The sequence below is a fragment of the Betta splendens genome, chromosome 14 (assembly GCF_900634795.4).
Source record: "Betta splendens chromosome 14, fBetSpl5.4, whole genome shotgun sequence".
Classification (NCBI taxonomy): Eukaryota; Metazoa; Chordata; class Actinopteri; order Anabantiformes; family Osphronemidae; genus Betta; species Betta splendens.
The window spans coordinates 502703-524437 of NC_040894.2; the positions used below are offsets into that span (position 1 = coordinate 502703).

The 21735-nt window shown below is 44.2% G+C and overlaps 2 protein-coding genes across 3 annotated transcripts; one reads left to right on the top strand and one right to left on the bottom strand.

Moving 5' to 3' along the window:
* The first annotated feature begins 5831 nt into the window (after window positions 1–5831).
* On the top strand, window positions 5832–8309 carry taf9 (TAF9 RNA polymerase II, TATA box binding protein (TBP)-associated factor). The gene is made up of 7 exons (XM_029172864.3): window positions 5832–5984; window positions 6467–6548; window positions 6628–6764; window positions 6947–7081; window positions 7160–7241; window positions 7340–7453; window positions 7583–8309. The coding sequence occupies exons 1-7, from the start codon at window positions 5886–5888 to the stop codon at window positions 7738–7740; spliced, it is 807 nt and encodes a 268-aa protein (XP_029028697.1). The 5' UTR covers window positions 5832–5885; the 3' UTR covers window positions 7741–8309.
* Window positions 8236–21293, bottom strand: LOC114869054 (arrestin red cell). 2 transcript variants are annotated; one of them, XM_029172863.3, is made up of 16 exons: window positions 21151–21293; window positions 16663–16693; window positions 16319–16379; window positions 16181–16225; window positions 15937–16034; window positions 15690–15788; window positions 14527–14586; window positions 14113–14180; window positions 13135–13270; window positions 12856–12940; window positions 12708–12780; window positions 12493–12630; window positions 12086–12169; window positions 11261–11337; window positions 10927–10981; window positions 8236–10842 (listed from the first exon to the last, which is right to left on the bottom strand). In XM_029172863.3, exons 1-16 carry the CDS (start codon window positions 21171–21173, stop codon window positions 10755–10757), a joined length of 1221 nt encoding a protein of 406 aa, XP_029028696.1. In that variant the 5' UTR covers window positions 21174–21293; the 3' UTR covers window positions 8236–10754. The 2 variants fall into 2 exon arrangements, with proteins under 2 accessions (XP_029028696.1, XP_029028695.1); XM_029172862.3 differs by having other exon boundaries at window positions 8236–10845.
* Between the last annotated feature and the right edge of the window lie 442 nt (window positions 21294–21735).

Sequence of the window (21735 nt, forward strand, 5' to 3'; positions counted from 1 at the left end):
ATCAAATGTAACACTTTATCTTTGAACGCATGTAACCTTCAGTGTCGACATTTTCAGTCATTGTCTCAATTTTTATCAGAGTCAAGTTTCTGTTTCTTCCTGGAACTTGGTCAACCAATTGAAGCGCTTTCAAGAAGAGATTGGTCCACACATCGATGACGGAGAGACGACAGCAGCCATTTTACCAGCAGCCAACAAAATGGCTGACAGCAAAGCACCACAGGGTTGAAAAAACCCTCACATTTCATGCTGCATAAAAAATGTAGACTTAAAGCAATAATAACTTCATTTCTGTAGAACTTATAAAACTCTGGAGCACACTGGACACCTCAGCTATGAGGCATTAAAATGGATTAATCGCAAAAATGTTGACCGAGTCAATAATTAGTGCAAATAAAAGAAAACGTGAGCAAATAACTTCCATAGACGCTCCAGGAATTGTCCTTTGTAGCCGCTCACACTTATACAGCCGCACGTTTATTGGCCATTTTACCATAAACTTTCATTTACAATATACTTACTGCCCCTAATACACCCCTGTGTTGGCCACATTGATTATGCATAAACAGCGGAGCTGTAAAGGACGAAGCTGAACGGTAGTGCACTGTAAAGGCCAGATAATACTGAAGACGCGATGGGACTACTGGTATTCCCCATTGAACCAGTGCCAACACAAGCTCAACACCTTTTACCAGTACAGCAAAGATTGGAAACCAGGATAGGTTCAACTACACAACAAACGGAATCAATAAGAAAATTAAATACAGCAGATTGGTAAGAAAAGCTCTATTCCTAAAAATAAATGTATCTTTATTACATTTGAAAACTTGGAGAATTCAACAGATGCTGTTAAAATAAACGAGTCTGAATAATAAACAAGGAACCAGTGTCAATATTATGTTTTGTGACATTTTTCATTCAGAGCCGCAGCCTCAGACCAGATCACGGATCTCACACTCTGCATTGACATGAATCTATTATAGTGAGGGAAACACGGCTCACAACAATAGCACAGTTAACCTGCAGAAGAACTGGTGAATAAAACATAACAAGCAAGAAGAAACAAGTGAAAGAATTATTATATGTGCTGAAGAAGAACAAGAACTAGTAGAACACACTTCACTACCTTCATACATAAAGCCCAGCTTTGCTTAATGCTGGTTATTTTTACATACTTGCGACGTTTAAATATTTGTAGGTTTAAATAAACCAGTGAGTCTGTTTTACCTTTCTCTTTCCTCTTTCTTTCCTCTCTAACCTTTGTCCTGGTGACGGCGTCAGGAACTCAGATTCTTCAAGTTCATGTTCGGCTTATATCAATGGCTTTTTCTTTTTCTTTGCAGGTAGAATCACAACACACAGATGATTTGTCTTTTTATAAATCACCACATCTTTGACTAAGCAGTAAAACTCCAAAGTCTCACTTTGCTCACAGCTCCAAACACGTCATGGTATGAACATTCCTAGTTTGGTTGGAGGAGATGAAGGATGATGAAATATCAATTAGTCTCTATGCTGCTTATTCAAGGTGGGACTATTATTACTGCGATTAATTGAAAGGTCACAACCAGAGAAGTTGCTGGATTTAAAAATGACTCCAGAGTCTGGTTCAACTGAAAAGGTCAGAAAATGTCACACTAGTTTAGAATGTGAAGTAGCCGCTGCAGCCGTTTGGATGATAAGGTCCGGATGAAGCACCGTCTTCCTGTTCACAGGTTCAAGGTCATGCTGCCCCGACTGGTCTGGGGCCAGATGAACAATATCATTTAGGCAGAAACTGAAAATTATCTTTGAGTGGAGCTAAAATAAAAGAAGCTGTCTGTCAACGTTTAACCAGGGAAATAGAAGGAAGTGACAGTTTATCACCTGTTGTAGTTTTATGTGAAGCTTGTGTCCTGATTACAACGGATTCAAACACAGAAAGACAAACGCACCTTGTAGTTGTGTTGTTTTTTAGCATTTGCTGGAAATAAAAATCACTTTTAACCGAAGTGAAAATTTTTGATTTAATCTAAAATATTGTGCTTGTTTATAACTTTATAAAATTTTCATTGTTTTGCAGATAAAAGTCAGCTATATCTTTCTTTGGAGCCTAATGAAACAAATCAATTAGTCAAAATTAAAATGGTTAAAAAGACATCAAATCCTGGATGTACCAAACCTTCCTTCAACTAAACTCAGATAAAACCGGCCTAAAAATCTACTATTGAGTCAGACGGCCATCCTGGATGACATAAAATCAGCTGTCAACTGTGTCATCTTCGACCAGGATCTCTCTTTTAAATCATACATTAAACAAATTTCAGGACCACCTACTTTCATCTCAGACATATAGCTAAAATCAGAAGCATCCTCTCTCATTGGTTTGTTACAAAACTGCGACAGCGATGCCTGAACCTGCTAAGCGCCCAAGAAAGGCTCCAGGTTGGGCCTCTAAACCCCCCGCTGCTCACGATAGGCCCTTTCACATCACCCACAGGGCCCATCCACCTCCACCCCCACTTCAGCTGCAGGACCTGATGGAATCAGCCCAAGGGTCCTGAAGGTGCTCCCAGCTGTGTGGTGTCCTCCAACACATCTTCAACCTGAGCCTGCAGCTGGAGAGAGTTCCTCTTGGGTGGAAAAAGTCATGGATCGTGCCAGTGAATAAGACGCCACGTCCCAGAGTCCTCAACGACTACAGACCCGTGGCTCTGACCTCTGACATCATGAAGGCTTTTGAGAGGCTGATCCTGGACATTCTCTGGTCAAACCCTCATATCAACCCCATCTGTGAGTGGATGACGCCATCATACATCTGCTCCACCTATAACTGTTTGGGGAACAGCCAATAGCTATGGGCCTTCGAGCAGCTACAGGCAGGGAGCGGTGGATGGAGCTTTTGTACTATTGAAATGTGCTTAAATGTGCTTATATCATATAAGGCAGCTTCACTGCCGCTCCTATTTGTGTGTTGCGTTAGCTGTTAGCCCTAGATTTTATATTTGAATTGTTACAACTATGTTTATCTGTTTTAGCACAAACAGGCTTGTCCTCTTGTGTGGTTTAATTTGTTATCGTGTATTGTTGCATTAGAGAAGGTTTTGACCTACATAATACTGAAGATTTCACTAATGTACAATTCTGATTGCAGTACCTTTTATTTATGAGGTGATGGTGAGGACAGCCACAGCTTCCATCTGGTTGAGCACTGCTTCTGCCTAAAGCCTTCCAAATAGTGATGAGAACAAGGATCACCACATCTCCCGGGTCATCTGTCTACACCAATACCTGTCCTGCTGCAGAAACAAATCTCCAAAATAAAAAAAATGTTCACCACCTACACAGGACATGGTCTGTTTAGCAAAAAGCATGTGTAAATATAAATTAAAAATTCAATTGTTTAAAACTGATTTTTGATCAGTATTGCACAAACAAAAGACACATTTCTACTCAAATGGTAAATGAGTTATTCCACAGGTGGTCTAAATCCAACATACAGTGAGTGTTTTATCCATCAGGAAAACCTGCCTTGATCTACAACGCACGCATGAAGAGATGATAACTCTAATTCTTCCTCCCAGGAATGTCCAGTACCAGCTCACTAGCCTCTGTAGACTGGATACCTGTAACTACTTGAGATACAGATACATATTACTTTATTATGATCAAAAACATTTCAAAAAAATTAGGTCAATACATAATGTGAACCAATGCTTTCTTTGTTCCCAGGTAGGTCATGCAGTGATTGCTCTGAATATTAATGCACAATTTAATTGCTTAATCCCCATGTACGGGATTAAGCGGAATAGATGATGGATGGATGGATGTCTCTTTCTCTCCAATAGTTGTGCTCCAACCATCCTGCCTGTGTCCAGTCTCTGGTCCAACCATCCTGCCTGTGTCCAGTCTCTATGTAAAGTGCCATATGACATGACATAATTTTGTTGTGTTTTCGCGCTATATAAATGTAATTTAATTGAAATTGAAAGTAGATTTAGAAATTAATCTATAGAGAACAAGTGACATTGAAATGGATGATGTGTGTATGTGGAGCTGAACCAAACAGCTGTGATCAATGTCGTTTGTGTTTTTTCAGAGAAACTAGCCAATTTTATATTTTCACCTTCTAATAAGCCTGTGGGATGATCTGTGTTCCACTGATGATGGAGCCGTCATGGTTTTAGATTAGCTGCTTTGTGTATTTCTATGTATGATTAGCTTGCAGCCCCTCCCAGCTGTGTTTGACCTGTAATCTGTCACTGTTTGCCTTCAAATAATCTCCTAATTTCACATCTGGTGACACTTTAACGATGCTTTAAACCATGTCCTAATCAAAATGTGGGGGTCAAAGGTCATGACCCACGGTGGCCTGAAGAGGCCTTGCAACTCCTGCTGCAAATGCTAATCCGCCCTAAAGCATGCTAACCGCCGGCTATTGCTGGCTCCTAGTTCCTGTCGTTGTTTACCCAGACTGCACCTGCAGCGTGAACTTTAACACCAGGGGGAGGAAGAAGGGAGGGAACCAGTTAACAATGCTGACACCTCGTTTCTGAAGGAGACACTTTCTGCAGCTTTGTAGTTCCTCTCCTGCTCTATTGGCCTCAGCTCCAGATGAGCAGACTTCTTCACGGCTCCCTGGGGGAACATCCCCTGTGCAAAGCGGCTTCATGTACTATACATATACATTTATTATTCAACTCACAAATGCAGAAGAGAGCTTGCTAAATTAACCCTTTAAATGCTGAGAGATGTCACTTCCTCAACATTTATGGCTCTGGAGAAGCTGGAGGAGGCCAGCAGCTGTAAAGGTTAATAATTGGAAGTCCCTGTCATGCACACAGTGCCATGTACAGTCGGCGAGGTGTTGTGGTTCTCAGGGCTTTATGGCGCCGATGTGTGTCTATAAACACTATAGGTAAACAGCAGGACGCTGCAGGGACAAGCTGACAACTCGTTCACACGATCTGAATGATGGAAACAACCTTCAAGTTCAAGTTTAGTTTCAGCCCAATCTGATAAACTTAGCTTACATTAAATTGTCCTGCTCCGGCTCTGTTTAAGACGATAACGTCTAACTACACAGTAATGGTTTCATAATCCTGGACTAAATAATTCCAGGTTATTCAAGGTTTTGCGTAATAATCAGTGAGCGTGACCCAATGTTCATCTTTCTGCTGCTCTTTCTGCCTATTCACAGCTTGTACAAAAGCTTGAACTCTAAAACATACACGGTTGCTGGTGCGTCTTTTGTAGCTGCTTAGAATATTTTTTATTAGCGCAACTTACTAAAAAGCATTTACTGTATGTTTTACTTGACATTAATTTAGAATCGTGCAGCTACACAATACAGGTGAATATTAATTAACACACAACAGATTTTCCACAACTAAACACCATTTGTTAGAAACAGACTAAAGAAAATGCCGTTTGTTTTTTTTGTTTTGTTTTGTTTTTTGAAGACAAGACCAATTTGAAGTGAAAACAATGAAGACAAAATCGTCCATCATTCTTTAATTCATCCATTCATGTAATAATGGATCAATGTCATATAGTGCATAGTGTAAAAATGTTCTCTACTGATCATTATTTTGTTACACAGTCTACATGAAAAATACTGATGTAAGTGCAGAAGATACTTAGGATTCAGTAAACCAACCAACAGGTCCTACACAGCGAATTTGCAGCGCCGCCTGCAGGTTGGTGCTGGTAAAGATCAGGTTATGACCGTATTTCACTTAGAACTGATCTATAGGGAACCTGAGTGAACCTAACAGGTTACTTACGAATTACCGCTCTAGTCCTCCATAATAATACACAATCCTGTGCCACAGATTTTTGTTCAACGATCACGCGTTACTGATTATACTGTCGCGAGACCTTTACATCATACCCAGTCTCGCGTGATGACAAGTTTCGCTGCTGAACTGCACACAAGAGAAGAAGAAGTGGCGGCAGGGAAAACCAAAATGTCCGCTCCTAAAACCATCCCGAAAGACGCTCAGGTAACGTCGGTCAGGCATCTGGCGGAGTGGTTCTTACTTGGCAGCTAAATTAAATACATCTGGTTTTGTTTATGTGGAAAATCCTTCAATAATGTCATGCACGGATGCGTTTAAGCGCGCTTCCTGTCGCCAGCTAATGTGTTAGCCTAGCCGTTAACTGTAAACAGAAGGCGCTTGTAATAATTGTGTAACACTGCGTTAGCAAACATGTTAAGCGAATTCTAAAGCGGCGTTTAAAGATGCGAGCCAGTCATCCTGTGTTTTGATATAACAATAATCATGTATCAATCAATTATCATGTTGCAAACATAACAGTGAAGACGATGTGTGACCAGAAACCTGTTGTTTGCAGCTATCGAAGCTTGGATCGAGAGACTCAGTGTAGAAACTAATGGTTATCATTATACTAGGTTCACATAAAGATGATATTTCACTTATATTCAGTTGGAGTCATTGTCTGATAGATCAGAACTGTTTTGCAGGTGATGATTCAGATCCTGAAGGACATGGGGATCACAGAGTATGAGCCTCGAGTCATCAACCAGATGCTGGAGTTCACCTACAGTAGGTCAACAGTCTGCCAGGCTACTACCAGGAAGCAGGCTATTACCTGGCTTACGGTATTCTCGTTTTCCGTTTGCAGGATATGTAACAACGATCATTGAAGACGCCAAGATTTACTCCACACATGCCAAGAAGTCCAACATAGACGCTGACGACATCAAACTTGCGATCCAGTGCCGCATGGACCAGTCGTTTACCTCACCACCACCAAGGGATGTAGGTTTCTGTCTCAGTTGTTTTGATCTCGGAGCTAATCTGCTTGACTTGATATTTACAATAATAATTTTTATGTATATCTTCTTATAATGTTAAACCTAAAGATTCATTATCCAGCCCTCTGTGCGCTCTAAGTCTGGACGCTGTTAACATTCATGAATATGTTTTTGCCTTCTGTTCAGTTTTTGCTGGAGGTCGCCCGGCAAAAGAACCAGGCTCCCCTCCCACTGATTAAACCCTACACTGGACCTCGGCTACCCCCAGACCGCTACTGCTTGACTGCGCCCAACTACCGACTTAAATCCATACAGAAGAAGGTAACAACTCTTCAGCAGCATCTTCAGAGTCCGCCATTGCGTGGTTATGAGCTAACATTTGTTATTGTTTTTCTTCAGGTGTCAATGTCTGCCAGCAGGATTTCGGTGCCTCGACTCAGTGTCGGCGCCGCCTCCAGCAGACCGACCACGCCGACCCTCGGTCGGTGTTTTCATCCACGTCACTCGTTTATCTATTAAAAACTGAGTTTAAGTCCGAGTGTACTGGGACAATGCGGCTTACCTTTGTTTTCTTAACAGGAACTCCCTCTATCCAAGCCGTCACCACTAAAGTTGGAGCTTCAGTGTCTCTGACGGGACAAAGGTTCACAATGCAAATACCTCAGCCCTCTCAGACGACCACCACCAAAATCAGTAAGAACCAGTCTATCATCTAAATGTGTGTAGGGAGTTTAAAGTCATAAATGCAGTAGTCCTGCATGGATTTTTGCACACATTTTCCACAAACTGTACTGTTTATCGCTTCCTGTTATTGTCTGACAGCAACGCCGTCCACGCCGACTGTCTCAAACGTCCTCATCAACCCGTCTCTGATTGGCTCCAAAAACATCCTCATCACCACCAACATGGTGTCACAGAACGTGGCCGGAGAGTCACTGAAGAGGAAGCATGAGGATGACGATGACTACGATGCCTTATGATGGCAAGGCTGAAGATGATTGCAGCTGTTTTTTCGTTTTGTTGTAAATATTTTGAACAAACCTTAAAAGTTACATAGAGACTGACAGTGATCCAGACTGTTAACCTCAAGACACTGCTTTAGCTAGAGACTAAGCTTCACCTACATGCTGGGAGGTTACCAGTAAAACCAGTTTACTGCAACTCACATCTGAGGCTGTGGACTAAAACCAGCAACAACATATGTACTCGGATATGAGGTAGACGAGATTACTGATGCCTTCATGTGTAAAGATGTGGACAATTTTTTGGCAAGCTCAGGCGAGATTCAGCAACTGCTTCTTCATGCTAAAATGGTTCAAAGTTACTTTCAGAAAGTCTGCAACTTAAACAGTTTTAATGGATATAAAAGATAAAATCTTCAAGTGTGATATGTATTCACCTAAATATCTACCATCCAAAAAGTGATAAACACAGAACAGTGTCATCAATCAGCTGTGGTCTGGACAACAGCAGGATCTGTTAGTTCATTTTACCTTTAATAAAAAGAAAACAAATAAAAATCTCAAAATAAAAATACATGGCTAAACAATAGACTTTAAAATGATTAAGAATAATCATGGTCGCAATGATGATACAGTAGAAGTAATAAGTCACGATAATCAGAAGCATATTAATCATAATTCTGTCTTTTGTGGTGTCCCACCAGCAGAAATCACCTCCTGTTACAGACATTATGGTACGCATCGCACAGGCCGGGGTGTGGCACTTGTCAAAATATTTTCACACTTAGCAAAGTTACCCCATATATGCACAACAAAATATGGACAGAATCACAGCTCATACGATTCACAGCACTGCTTGGAAAACAACAACCGGAATCAAATGAAAACATGCTCAAACGGTTTATTCCTCTTTTTCCCACCTAAGCTGCAGGTCCAGCAAATGAGCATAGACACGGAATTTGGCAGTCTGTAGATCAGACAATTAAAGTTTGTTGTTTTTTTGTGAAGCAACTTGAAAAGGATTCTCAAGTGTCTTCAGTTAATGGCCAAGCATTCAAAAAAATCCTTATGTCTCCTGAAATAACTAAAGTCATCATCTGCAGCTCTGTGGTTTTATCCAATGAAAGTGCTTGTGTCTTTTGAAATGTTCTTTCTAGAGGAATAAGCACAAAACTTAAAGACATTTGATAGATGTCAGAAAAGTCCAAACTACCATCAACCACCCATTTAAAAGAGGAACAGAAAAAGTTTAACCAGGTGAAGACAGTTGAGCTGCTGAAATGACCTTTAACCTATCCACAAGGTGGAATCAAAGGGAAACACTGGTGTTTGGTTTACTTCTTTACATCTCAACCAGTTTTAATTGGCCATAAACACATGACTTTGTCAGAACATGGCCAAACGTTTAAAAAATGTGGTTCATTGTTTCAGAAGACAAACCACCATTAAAAAAAGGTAACAATTGGAGGTAACAACACTTTAAGAATAAAATCATAACTTCATATTTTTTGAGGCATATGTAGAAAAAAAAGTCACAGTAGTTTAGGTATAATGTGGCTTTACAATATACATTATTTAAATAAGATTATTACTATTTCAACAATTAAGTTACAATTTTAAAAGGCAAAACACTTTTCCCCCCAGTGAAGACAGTATTTCATCAATTTGACAAGCATTTACTGTGACCAAGGGAAAGTTCAGAACCTGTGACGCTGACACAAGCTGCCTTCAGCAAAAACGTGATCTGCCGATTTGAGTCAAGAGACCATAAAGTACTGAAACACCAGTATTTGCCTTTAAGGGTCATTTAAACCAGGCGGAACCGAGTCACGGATTGATCTGACGTTAGGTGTCACTGGAAACCAGCAGAACCCCGTTTGTTTTATGATGTTGGCGTCAGTTTGGATTCTCTGACGAAAGTGACGCAGACGCTGATCTGGTGATTTGACGTCCGCCTCTGGTCTAAGGTTTGAAAAATGTTTGCAGTGGGATCAGAGCGTGTGTCGTTTTATACTTCAGATGTTTCCGCGTTTCCATATTAACATAAAAAGGAAAAGGCAATAGGTTTAGTATATAACTGTGAATTCAGTTTAATTGGCTTCAAAGTAAAGGACGAGAACAGAGGCTTTAATACCTGACAGTTAATAACGGGCGACCCTGAGGAATCTCATTAAAACGCGACATGTGCTGATCTAAACAACGAACGAATCAAAATATTAGTTTTGTCGTGTTTCACACTGATCCTGCGACAAACATTCGGACTGACCAACACACCGGAGGTCCAGCGACGCTTCCAGCACCAGACCTTTAAAGCCACTAGGGGGCAGCGCGCAACCAACGGGCCTCAGCAGCTCAAGCTCTGCTCAGATCAAACTTCTGGTTTCTGCGATTTAAACCGTTATTTCTACACTGAAGGCTCTTCAGGGCTGCACGTGGCCTTGTGTTCTACCTTTAGAACAACGGGACGTGGTGAAACTGCATCAACGCTGGAATGGTTCTTAACGACAGAGCGAGGTGGGATGCTGGTGGGTGAGCTGTGACTGCGTTTTCTCCCAAACAGCCGCGACTAAAAAGCATCTACAGTATTTACTCGAAGAAAAGCGGTGGTCATCACTCAACACACACCAACTGCTCGTAGAAGAGTTTTTTTTTTCAAATATATACTCTGTTTGTACAAGACGTGATCGTCACTAAGGAAATGGTCGACATTCAAAAGACTCCAAACTAAAGGACGAATGCTGCAGCTTTTCCCGCGTCGCCGTTCCTCGAGGCCCCGCCCACTTTCTGAACGGCCCAACTACAGAGAACAGCAAACATCCGGTTCTCACTCACAGCGTTCACCCTTCAGCTAAGAGACAAACAGAGACAGATGGAGAAGGCGGTGGCAAAAAAATGGCGGCGTGAAGAATGAAGCGAGAGGAAGAAAACCTCTGTCCAAACATGCCCTCACATCCCGCCCCCTGGGGAATGTAAAATGAACAGTGTGTGTGCGTGTGTGCAGTTTGAAGCAAGCGTGCGACGGCGGCTAACTCCTAGCAGTCCTCGTCCTTGTCGTCCACCACACCTTTGAGCCGCAGTCGGGCAAAGTCCTCGAAGACAAAGTCGTCATCCTGGGAGATGCTGCTGGGAGAAACACAGGCTTCAGTAGGAGCCACCGCTGCGCTTCCTGCAGCACCGCAGTCAAGACAAGGTGCCGATACTCACTTTGTGTCGAATTCTATTAGATTGGTGTCGATGGGGGGATCCATCTCTGGCACAGCTGTAAAAAAAACACACACACACACACACAGTCACCATGGAAACCACCTCTGTCTCCATGGAAATTCAGTGTATGTTAAAGAATAGCCCCATAGTTACATAAAGATTGACAGCATTTGCCACATTAAGGGCTGAAATCGACATTATTATTAACATGCTTGAGTCCTGGCTCCAACTCTGATTCATGGGCCCCAATGATCTGATATAGAGATGCTACAAAGAGAGTTCAGCTCACATCTGTGATCTGGTGAGAGTCTCAGAAGTAACTACGTGACCTCACCTGACTGTGGGCGGGATGCCGGTGGCTCCACAGGCTTAGGATGCATCAAGATGAAGGGCAGCTCCACAGACACGTCCCTGGAAAACAACGACGTCAGCATTTAGTTCGATGATTTGATGACGTCTGATTAACTCAAGTTAACTCAATTAATAAAACATAACATAAAATAAACATGGAGACATTCGATGGTTGAGGTTTGTCATTAGTTCATCTTGACTGAACCAGTTAACGTCACGTGGAACCATTTAAGACAGAAGCACTGAATTAGTTTTCTCATTTAAATCACGTCAAATCATTTATGATTTAAAGCCAACTGATTTTTATACAAATGTTCTCTTTTTACCACATTAATCATCAAAACTAGTTGAAGTTATTGTGACTGTGTTCAGGTACTGTGTTCATTGCATTGGCTCGAACCCTGTGGCCATTGGTCAACATTTACTTCTCCAACATGCCAGGCAGCAGCCTGCAGGGGGAAAGGGGGCATGCAAAGCCAAAAACAAAAGGGAGATGAAATGAAAAGCAGGAGGCAACAGATACACAACAACCTAATGTGGAAGCAAACAGTGAGGTTGAAGCAAAAGACCAAGCGGCACCAGAACTGAATAAGTTCTGGATCTGTTGGTGTCTTAGGATCATTCAGTTAATGTGGTGCAGCTCAGCCCAGAATCTCAGGGTTTAGAAGGGGGACTGGAAGTGATGTCAGAGGAACTCTCTGCACAGCTAATGTGTCACATAACCAGAAAGCATCAGAATGGTTCCCCATGCTCTTTGCTGTGTGTGTGTGTGTGTGTGTGCGCGCGCGCGTGTGTGTGTGTGTCGTACCCTCCACGTGAGACCACCAGCTTTACTTTGACTCTGTAGGACACCAGGATCCCGAGCACTTCTTTGTTGGTTATGTCCTTCACACTGAAACAAACAATTGCATCAGGTATAGCTTGCCCTTCTGTGTGTGTGTCCTTGTGGTAACATCAAAGTAGAGCCCAGAATCCTTTTTTTTTTTTTTTTTTTTACCAAAGTGGGGCCACTTGTAGGGCCTTTTGGCTGGGCCCCACAACTTTAAAGGCCTTTTTGAGGGTCAAGATGTGATTTTAGAGTTTCGTTCTGATTAGAGCAAGGGTTAGATGTCTACCCTTAGTTGTGATGGTTAGGGTAAGGGGCAAGAGAAGACATTTTGTCAATGGACCCCACTTTTATAGCACCGCAAGGATGTGTGAATGTGTGGTAGTTACATGGTTGATGAGGCCAGGTTGGTGTCTTCATGTTTGAGCTTTCCGTCCAGAGCGAGCCCTCTCTTCTCACGGTTCTTGTCGAGCGTCGGGGTCAGAGTGTAAACCTTACAGAAGGTGGAGCTGGATGACACCTGGTCACTATAGAGAAGATGGGCGGCTGTCAATCAAACTGTTCAATAAAGCGGGATTCACATGATTGGTTCTCTGGCACCTACTCTGCTTCAACCTGGGCCACTGGACATTTATACTGGGCCGTACTGAACAGACAGATGTCAGCGTACTGACGCACTGCAGAGACATACACAAGCCACCAGTTACCAACAGGTACTGAAAGTCCAGATAGCAAGAGAGAGACCAACATACCGGAGATCTTGACTCTCTTCACGGTCTTGGTGGAGTTGTTGGTGACGTGAACATTGACGCTGATCGGCTCTCCATGGTAGTACAGCTACACACAATGCACCATGGGAGGACGGTTATTAGTAAAACATTTTACGGCACACATAGTTCCTTCATTTCAAAAAGGAAGCTACTGCTGCCAAGCGTCTGGCTGTGAGCGGCATCTTCAGGCTGCCCTGGCCTGATTACAGGCTCATGAGCTTCAACACAGCCTCTGCGTAGAGAGCGGCTGGGATCACATACCTCTTTGTCCAGTGATGCCTCCAGGTGAAGGGACCTGTCCGACATCAGGAAGCTGCGAGTCGTCTCCACCATGGGCTGCGGACCGGGCTTCTCCGGAGCGTACTGAACCTTCCTGATCACCAGCCGCACAGAGTTCCTGCTGACGCAAACACATTACAGCTACTGTGAAGTGTCTTGCTCAAGGACACACCTGGTGCCAGAGGCAGTGATTGAACTGGAGGTGCTGTGCTTTCTACTGAGCTGCCAGGCCACAAATTGCCCTATGTTTGCTTTAATACCTAAGGTCCAATCAGAGGATCGGCATCATTGGGCTTCATTTATTATTGCTGCTTTACTTATTGGTGGCAACACAGACGACAACCAGCTGCCTGAGCAGAGTCTGTTAGGGACGCGGTTTAACATCTGCATTCCTGCTGTCTTTAATAATGAGCTTTTGCTCATTTCTTTAAGCCAATATCGCAGATTTGCAGCTGTAGAACAGCTGTAAAGTTGGCTCCTGACGCTTGGACTGGTTTTCTTTAAACATTCTCAAAGTATTTTCTTGCCTAGACCTTTAAGCCACAGAACAAACAGGACGTGGCTGTTAATCATTCAACGGCTGGTTTACTTCAATGTATTTAAAAGCTGAACTTGTGGGAGCAGACTGATTACTCAGATTAGACAGAGATCCCGCAAACTCTGCTTTCACAGCAGAGCAGCTCTGGGTCCAGTGACGTAAGGCGGGTGTTTGCCAAAGTCTGGGATGCGTAAGCAGGACACAGGAACCAGGCCGGCTCACATTCTTCAGCTGCAGCCATTGTTGCTGCACAAAACATCTCTTTCTTTTTCTGTTAATTTGTGCAACCAAAAGGAAAAACACATGCTGCACAACTTTAAGAGCATAAATTCATCAAATATGTCAACAGATTAAGTCATTGTCTTAATTAAAAGTCAACCTTCTCGGCTCAGGGGTCATTTCACCTCCTGTTGTGACCTTACCGCTTGTGAATCTTCTCCTCCATTGACTTGGTGCAGAAAGCTCTTATCTCAAAGTCGACACCACAAGCCTGGAAAGAAAGAAGACAGAACCCATTTGACAGAATCCAGCCTTAGCAGCCTTCAGCCTCATCTGCACATACTGAATTTCTGTTAAGATGATTGTGCATTAATGGGTTTCATTTCAACAACAGCTGTGGCTCCAGTAGCAGGTGGTGTCACAGCATCTGACTGCATGTGTGCCATATGAAAAACCTTCGGCTACAGCGCTAGCATCATTAGCGAACAGCAGTTCCAGCGGAAACGACCCGTCCACTAGGCAGCACAGACGTTAAGTGAATGCACACACAGCACCACATCTCTCCAGTAAACTAAGGTGCTTGTACAGTTTGGCCACAGGCAGCTCAGGGATCATACCTTGCCAGTGTCTTCTGGTCCGGGCTGTAGAGTGACTGAACAGGGGAGGTTCTGAGGAATCTGAGGCACATAGAATACACATCTGTTAAGCCAAAGTTTTAGATGGTTCATACTGTACTAGTTGACCTGCAGGCGATGGCGGTACAGTGTAACTATGATGGGGCAGATGTTCGTCAGCTGAGCTGATGAATAGTTGTGACATGAATGCATTAGCTGTGCTAAACAGTACGGGACACTTTAAGCTATGAAGCCTAATAGAACAGGACCAAAACAGAGCAAGTCTCTGGAGAATCTTTCTACAGCATCAGTAGAGCACACACGGGTCTCACCTGTGAATCAGAAGCAACTGAACCCTGCAGCTAAGGTCCAGCTGTTAATTAATACAACCACAACTCTACTGACACTGAACTGAGCACCAGAGTTGAGTCTGTTCACAGCGCTACCAAGAAAACATTGCTGAAGACTCTCAACCTCCACGTTCCCGCTCGTGTCCCATTTTGGGACGTGATCTGGAACCATGATCATCACCAGACATAACCTGGAGAAGCCGTCGCTGAGACTGCAGACGTCCTTTACAGTTGACCCAGACATGCACAACGTTTTTGCCAAGCATCTGACACAGAATCTGTTGAGTTTGATAAAGCCAGATGTCCGTAACACTCAGGGACAGACACAAGTTCAACGGCAGAAAGCGTCAACACAGACTCGTCCGTCTTTTCAGAGTTCAGTGTAAAATGAGAGACAAACATGGTTCAGGTGCAAAACATACTGACCCACTGATGGTGCTGAAGAGTCATTTAGGTCCAAAGGCTGCAGCAGCATAATTTACCTAAAAACATCACTGCTCAGACCCGAATTTTACATAGTGAAGCATCTGTGAAAACACCGTCATTGAGTACGAGTTGACAACCAATGGTTCCAGGAAACATGGACACAAATAAAGCACTCGTCCTGTTTGCATTCCAGCCCTGATGTCCGACATGCAAACAGTGGCAGTCGTGCACTGCTGGCTACGCATTTGAATGTATGTAAAGTAGATGCAGAGCAGAAAAGTCAAGTCGGACCAGGACTTTCTACACTTCCAGGCACAAGTGGCAGTGCTTTATAGACCTGTGAGATGGGTTCTCTCTCTCACACACGCACGCACGCACGCAATGACTCACTGTGAAGTAAAAGGGATGGGCATGCTGGCCCAGTTTCTTCAGCAGCCTCTCCTGCAGCCGGCTGTTGGGCTTCTGCTCCTCCGGCACTGGAGGAAAAGCCTGAAGAGCAGAAAGACAGGAGATGTTAACAGGAAAAGGCCCGTGGCACCAGACGGACTCAGAACGTCTACTTTCATTGGAGCAGAAACCTCCCATGTTTAATTTCAGAACACATGCACTAAACACTCTCAGCTGTAGTGGACGCCACCTGAAAGGTAGAGATGTAGAGATCCTTCCTGAAAGACAGGCCCAGCACATCCAGGTCCTCTCTGCCATAACGAAAGGCACAGGTCAGCGTGACGAAGACTGCAAGGAGGAAGAGGAGGCTCTTGATGTGGGGGTCATCACATCACATCACATCATGTTCGTGGAGTTGAACATTTGAATACACACATTTCAGTTTGACCCAAATCTAAAAGCTCAGATGTGAGGTCAGGAGGAAGCTGTCCTACCTTTCCTGTCCTTCAGATACTCTGGGTCCACAAGGATCACTCCATCTGTGAGTAGGAAGGAAGGACGAGACACAAACCCTGACATCAGCTACCCCTCTCAGAGACCGTAGATCTGCTGTACATGTTGGACCAACTCACCCACTGGATCCACGTGGTCCAAGTGATCCACAAAGTCTCTCTTTCCCAGGTAAACGGTCAACTGCACAGACAAAACAGAACTTTGGTTTTAGATAATTCAGATGAAAACACAGCAGCTCATCGACCACTTTCCACATTCTGTTCTAGAGTAGAAAGAATGACAACTGATCCACATTCAATAACCAAGAGATGGAAGAGATATTTCAGTAGCACAAGACAAATCCCTGGTTGTAAACAGTTTATCACAGCATCATGCGTAAACAGAATATGGTGAAAGACCTGAAACCTTCACATATTGTGAAAATGACTGATGAACAATGTTGGTGAATGCTTCTTAAACTCACCTTACAGTTGGGACTCGACTTCTTAAAAACTCTAAGAAAAAAGAGGAGGAGGAGGAGGAAGGACAAGGAAAAAAACAAAGATTTACATTAGCGTGTGAATTGAACAGTACAAACAGAATTTCTTCGTTTAGTAAAACATTGACGATTGATTTCAACACAGCAGGAAGCTGAGGAGGGAAGTGGTTTGAGAGACAGAATCACACAGGCTATTATGGGATGCCACCGCACAGCTTTAACAGAGGCAGGTGAAGGCTTGAGGCGGAATCCAGACCCATCAAGGTTTCAGACATTTACCAGAGAAGGTGAACAGAAGCCATGTTGGGTGAAGGGACGCCCCCCACTTCTACTGCTGCCAAACATTCGTACAAAGCCGGTCACTTCCTCCAACTGATGCTGCACCACAAATAGGAAGCGACAAGTGTCTTTTTCTGCTCGATTGGTCTGTACAAGTCGAACTGCTCAAACTCAAGCAGATCTGTGCAGGATCCAGGAGACACAGAGCAGGAAGCTGGCCCGTGAACACAGCTGAGCTCTGGCTTCATCAGCCACACACACCCACACATTGAGGTTGCTGCGATGCAGACATTAAGCCGAGCCACAGGTTCGGGTGAGGGAGACACCGAGCATTTAGCACACTGAGGCTGAAGCAACACAAAGACTGACCTCCTATCTAATGAAGGGTAAAGCTACACATTCACCTGGCTGGAGGCTCCAAACCAGTATGAACTAGTGAATATCTACAGTTCAAGGAAGCCTTCACAGTGAAACTCAAACCATTAGAAGCCACCTTCTCCAGGTTCACTCAACAACTCTAGACTCTCACTGAAACCTGATGCTTTGTTTTTAATCTCATCTCCTAGGGTGAGCACCAGATGTTCATCAGAGCCACCATGATGTGAGCTTGTTCTGGCTGTTAACATGTAAATATGCTTGGCTGGAGGTTTCCGAACCGGCGCCGAGCTCATCCTTCTGCAGCCGGACTCTGCAGGGACCGGTCTAGGTTCCCTGGCTGTATCTAAGGGGATGCTTTAAACAGCCTCATACAGTATCCAGCTGTGATGGACTAAAGGATGGCCTGTGTCCCAGCGTCCAGTGAAATAAGGCTGCACAAACACAAGGACTCTGGGAACCGGCTCGGACCTGAGAGCATGAAGCTCAAAGCTGTACGAACCTGTTTGTCGATCCAGATGTTGAGAAGAGTCTAAGACCAAATGTTCCATGTGAGCGACAAACAGGTGCTGCACCGGCCGAGTTAACTCTTGAATTAAAAAAGGGCAACTTCAAAGCTTCCGGTGAGTGAAAAAGAGAATTAACTCACGTCTCCTCGCTGCCATTCAACGCCTCCTCTGCTCTGCTCTTGCTGACGCCTGCATATGACAACATGTTCTGCTGCGTATACAGTCATTAGTCTCGTCTCTACAGGGTTTGGTTGCTTCCTCGGCTGTTAGAATTTTCTGTGTCCCTCTCAGATGTTTGAAAATGATTAATTGTCCAAATGTTAAGACTTAGTTACACAGTGTGAAAGTGTCAAATGTGCCCTGAGGCTGGTGAACTAGACAGTAAATATTTTACTGGGCGGTGGTTAATCTGGGCTCTTTCTGTAAACACTTTCTATAAAAGAGAGTTCTGGAGCTTTTAAACCATCCTAGATCTGGATCCTCCCTGAACCTGTAGCTGTGGAAACGGCTACCATTACTTCAGCAGCAGCTTCCTGGTGGTTCAGGCAACAAAACACAGCTACTATTAGCTCAACATGACACATGAGTAAACCTTGCCCTGCTCAGGGCATGGGTCCGATTCAGCGCTTCCTCCACAGACTGGTTCTGAGGAGGAAGCACTGTCACATCACCGCCTCTGAACTTCAGCTCCTGCTGGTGCTGCTGTCATCAGCCAGCGATTGATCCCAGTTCAACCTGAAATGAACCAGCTCCCATTTGGGTCAGTCAGTTCCACCTTCCAGAACAACAACAGCCTAGGATCAGTCTCTGCTGACACGTGCCTTGAGGCCATTCGTCAGCGGATAACACGACCTACAGCAGCTGATGTCATTCTGAATGACTAACATGACATTATTGTTCTTAACCTGACAAACAAAATCAATCAAGGCTCTGTTTATTTCTTCGCCCAATCATCCAGACTATCAGCAGATCAAGGGGGTGCCGTATGTTTGCACCCCCCTGGTTTGCGCAATAAATAAGAACCTAGAATATAACCCCATCCTAGAACAAAGCCAGCCCATCAGAGAACATCAAACTTCTTTTTCTATTTAGGCTCCAGAAAATAAATGCACCACACGAAAGCAGCTTCCCTTCTATGATTAGATAGACCTTTATGACGCAACATCTGATTCAGCCAGTTATTAGCTTCTGGAACCTAAACCTTAAGCCTGGCCCAGAATTAACAGGCGTGTTTACTAGTGTTGGTACAAAATAAATGAAACACTTATAACAGATCACTTGAGCTACAGTTTGGTTTAATAACAGTGGTATATGAAGCAGTTCCATTTAGGAGCTGGACTCAGGGACTGTCCAGCAGAGACACATCAGTGCAATAACATCATTAAAGATACCTGTGTCCCCTCACACTGACCTCAGACCAGCCCTGAAAAATACCTGCACTGCACAGAGTAAACCAGACACAACCCTATTTGTATTTCTAGCCTTTCCTGGATAAAGCCCTTCATTTACTTTATTAACAATGAGTAAAATATTAAAGCTGTGTTTCCTTATACCTCAAATTAAAGCTTGTTGTATATGTAAAAACTCAAAATGTCCAAATTCAATGCCACTGAATCTGTGTAAAGCACCGATGATGCTTTGTTGTGCCATTTCTAAGTGGACAAAGGGCATTTCTGACTCCAGGAAGGTACAAGATACATTCATGTTCAAATTTAGATTAACTAGGGTCAAAGCCATAGACAGGACTTCTTGTGGCGCATTAGAATTCAGCTGTCAGGTCGGCAGATTATCACCAATCAGCCAAACCAGAAGCACTAGACATGCAGCTCACGGCCTGATAATGTTTTTGCCATTATCTACAGCTAATCTGTCTTCTGATGAATGCTCCAGGAAGGTTTATCTGACCCAGCGGGCAGATAGGAGCCGGTTTTTAAACGGTCATCGCATCTACATGATATCTGCGGTTCCTTCGCTCGCTTCCTCTTCTCCCAGTTTCCTGTCTGTTTCCTAACAGGAAGAAACTGGGAGTGAAGTGTGGAGAGAGAAAGAGACAAAAAAGTTCAAAACACATGTCATTGTCAAAAAAAATCACAAAAACATGGTCAGAAGAACAAAGCTGTGGTTGTCAATTAAAAATAAATTAGAATTAATCAACAGTGTTTCAACAGGAAAATACATTTGCCTATGAACATTAGGACAGTAAACAAGTTAAAAACACAGATCAATTATTCAAAACAACTATTTCCTACAGATGAATCTATAACATGGGTATGTTTATTTCCAATAAACACATCTTTGTCCAGAAATCAATAAACAAAGCAGCGATGTGACCTACGCAAAGCAAACAAAGAAAAGCATCACTTTTCACCCATCTACAGCTAATCACCAGTTTTACTGGCGATTCGTCTACATCAGGGGTGTCAAACGAACAGCCCCAGCAGGCTCTGGGGAAGAGAGTTGGAAAAGCAGCAAGGGACTGGTTCACAAGTAACAAGTCAAGCAACAAGCCCGCGCCTCATTTAAGGAAACGTAGTGTGTTCATAATACGCAGACGCACACGAGGAAAACCTACTTAAAGGGAGTGTAAACACCCCGAACGTAGCGGGCCCGTCCATGTTCGTTTGATCAGTTAGAAACGAAGCGAGTCACGGAACCACGTCCAGGCTGAACTCAGCTAAATACATTTACAGCTCATTAGCATTAGCCAGCGGAGATTAGCCTGGTAACATGCTAACGAACTGTGCGGTCCCAGAGGGGAACCGGACCCCAGCCCGCAGGTGTCCGTTTGCAGGCATCCGTGTGTTGTTGCTACAAGCAGCATGGGCAGCATCCACCAGCTTCACTGCATTTTCCCAAGCTCCCTCTAGTCCATTCCGCCCACTTGCGTCCATAATTTGGAGGATCACAACACGCTGTAAATGCGCTCAGTTGCTGCTGCAGCAGGTAGTCTTTATTCGTTATTGGACCGCGCCGGTGGTTCTGGTAAATGGAGGCTTGAGGCGCGGCTCTAAAACAGACAGAATTGAGCAAAGTCTAGAGCCTCGTCCGGACCGCCGGAGCCGCGGCTAGCTAACCCCACCCAGCTGTGCTGCCTTCGCCTACTACAGGCGAGGGCACCCTCTCCAAGTGTCCGACCCAACTGGGCCAAGTGCTCGGTGAACTCTCTCACGCTTTTAATGGATAGCCGGAACGTCGCAAAAGGCCAAGAAAAAGCTGGACCGCCCGGGCCAGCAGCAGCTCGGCTAACGCTGGTGAACTGCGTTGGAGCGGATGCTAACTAGCTGTTAGCCGCGGAGATGAAGCGTCCTACCTGGTGCCCGCCTTGTCGCCCATCTCCTCAGAAGGCGGACGGCAGGAAGATCCCGACAAAATGAGTCTGGAGTCGGCGATGCCTCGACTTTAAACCGCGTCCTTCTCAAGGCGACTGCGTTCACGCGTCCGTCCACATCGGCGCAGAGCTAACTACTTAGTATGCTAATTTAATTTAGCGCCGCCTCGACTGCTCAGGCTTCCGCAAAAGCAGGCGCGCGCGCACGCGCGCATGTCTGTGCTGTGCAGCGCAGCGCAGCGGCTGCAGATCATGTTGCGCAATAGAAACAGTCGCCGGTGGCCCCCGAGGTGCCAAAACAGGCTGCAAAATTACCAAACAATTAATGACAAAGGAGCAAACTGTGAGCACAATCACACGCTGAGCCAGGTGGAAGGAAAACCAGAAAACCAAATGACCGTCGCCGTCTGCTGCCGTGTCATGGACGTGGGTTTGTTGGGTGAACGTTGTCAGAGCAGAAAGATTCGTGTCCCTGGGGTGAATTTCTGCTCATACAGCTTCCTCTCAGTTCGATTTCTTCAGATCCAGCTTTAAAAATCAAGACATTCTACAATTCGAGCAATCAAG

What these genes read in the sequence shown, in the direction of transcription:
- taf9 (XM_029172864.3), top strand. Translation starts at nt 5,886, where the DNA reads ATGACAAGTTTCGCTGCTGAACTGCACACAAGAGAAGAAGAAGTGGCG. An exon ending in CCATCCCGAAAGACGCTCAG is followed by an intron (nt 5,985 to 6,466) that starts GTAACGTCGGTC and finishes ACTGTTTTGCAG; the next exon opens with GTGATGATTCAGATCCTGAA. An exon ending in GACGACCACCACCAAAATCA is followed by an intron (nt 7,454 to 7,582) that starts GTAAGAACCAGT and finishes ATTGTCTGACAG; the next exon opens with CAACGCCGTCCACGCCGACT.
- LOC114869054 (XM_029172862.3), bottom strand. Translation starts at nt 21,173, where the DNA reads ATGGGCGACAAGGCGGGCACCAG. An exon ending in GTATCTGAAGGACAGGAAAG is followed by an intron (nt 16,035 to 16,180) that starts GTAGGACAGCTT and finishes TCCTCCTTGCAG; the next exon opens with TCTTCGTCACGCTGACCTGT. An exon ending in GTGGCCCAGGTTGAAGCAGA is followed by an intron (nt 12,631 to 12,707) that starts GTAGGTGCCAGA and finishes TCTTCTCTATAG; the next exon opens with TGACCAGGTGTCATCCAGCT.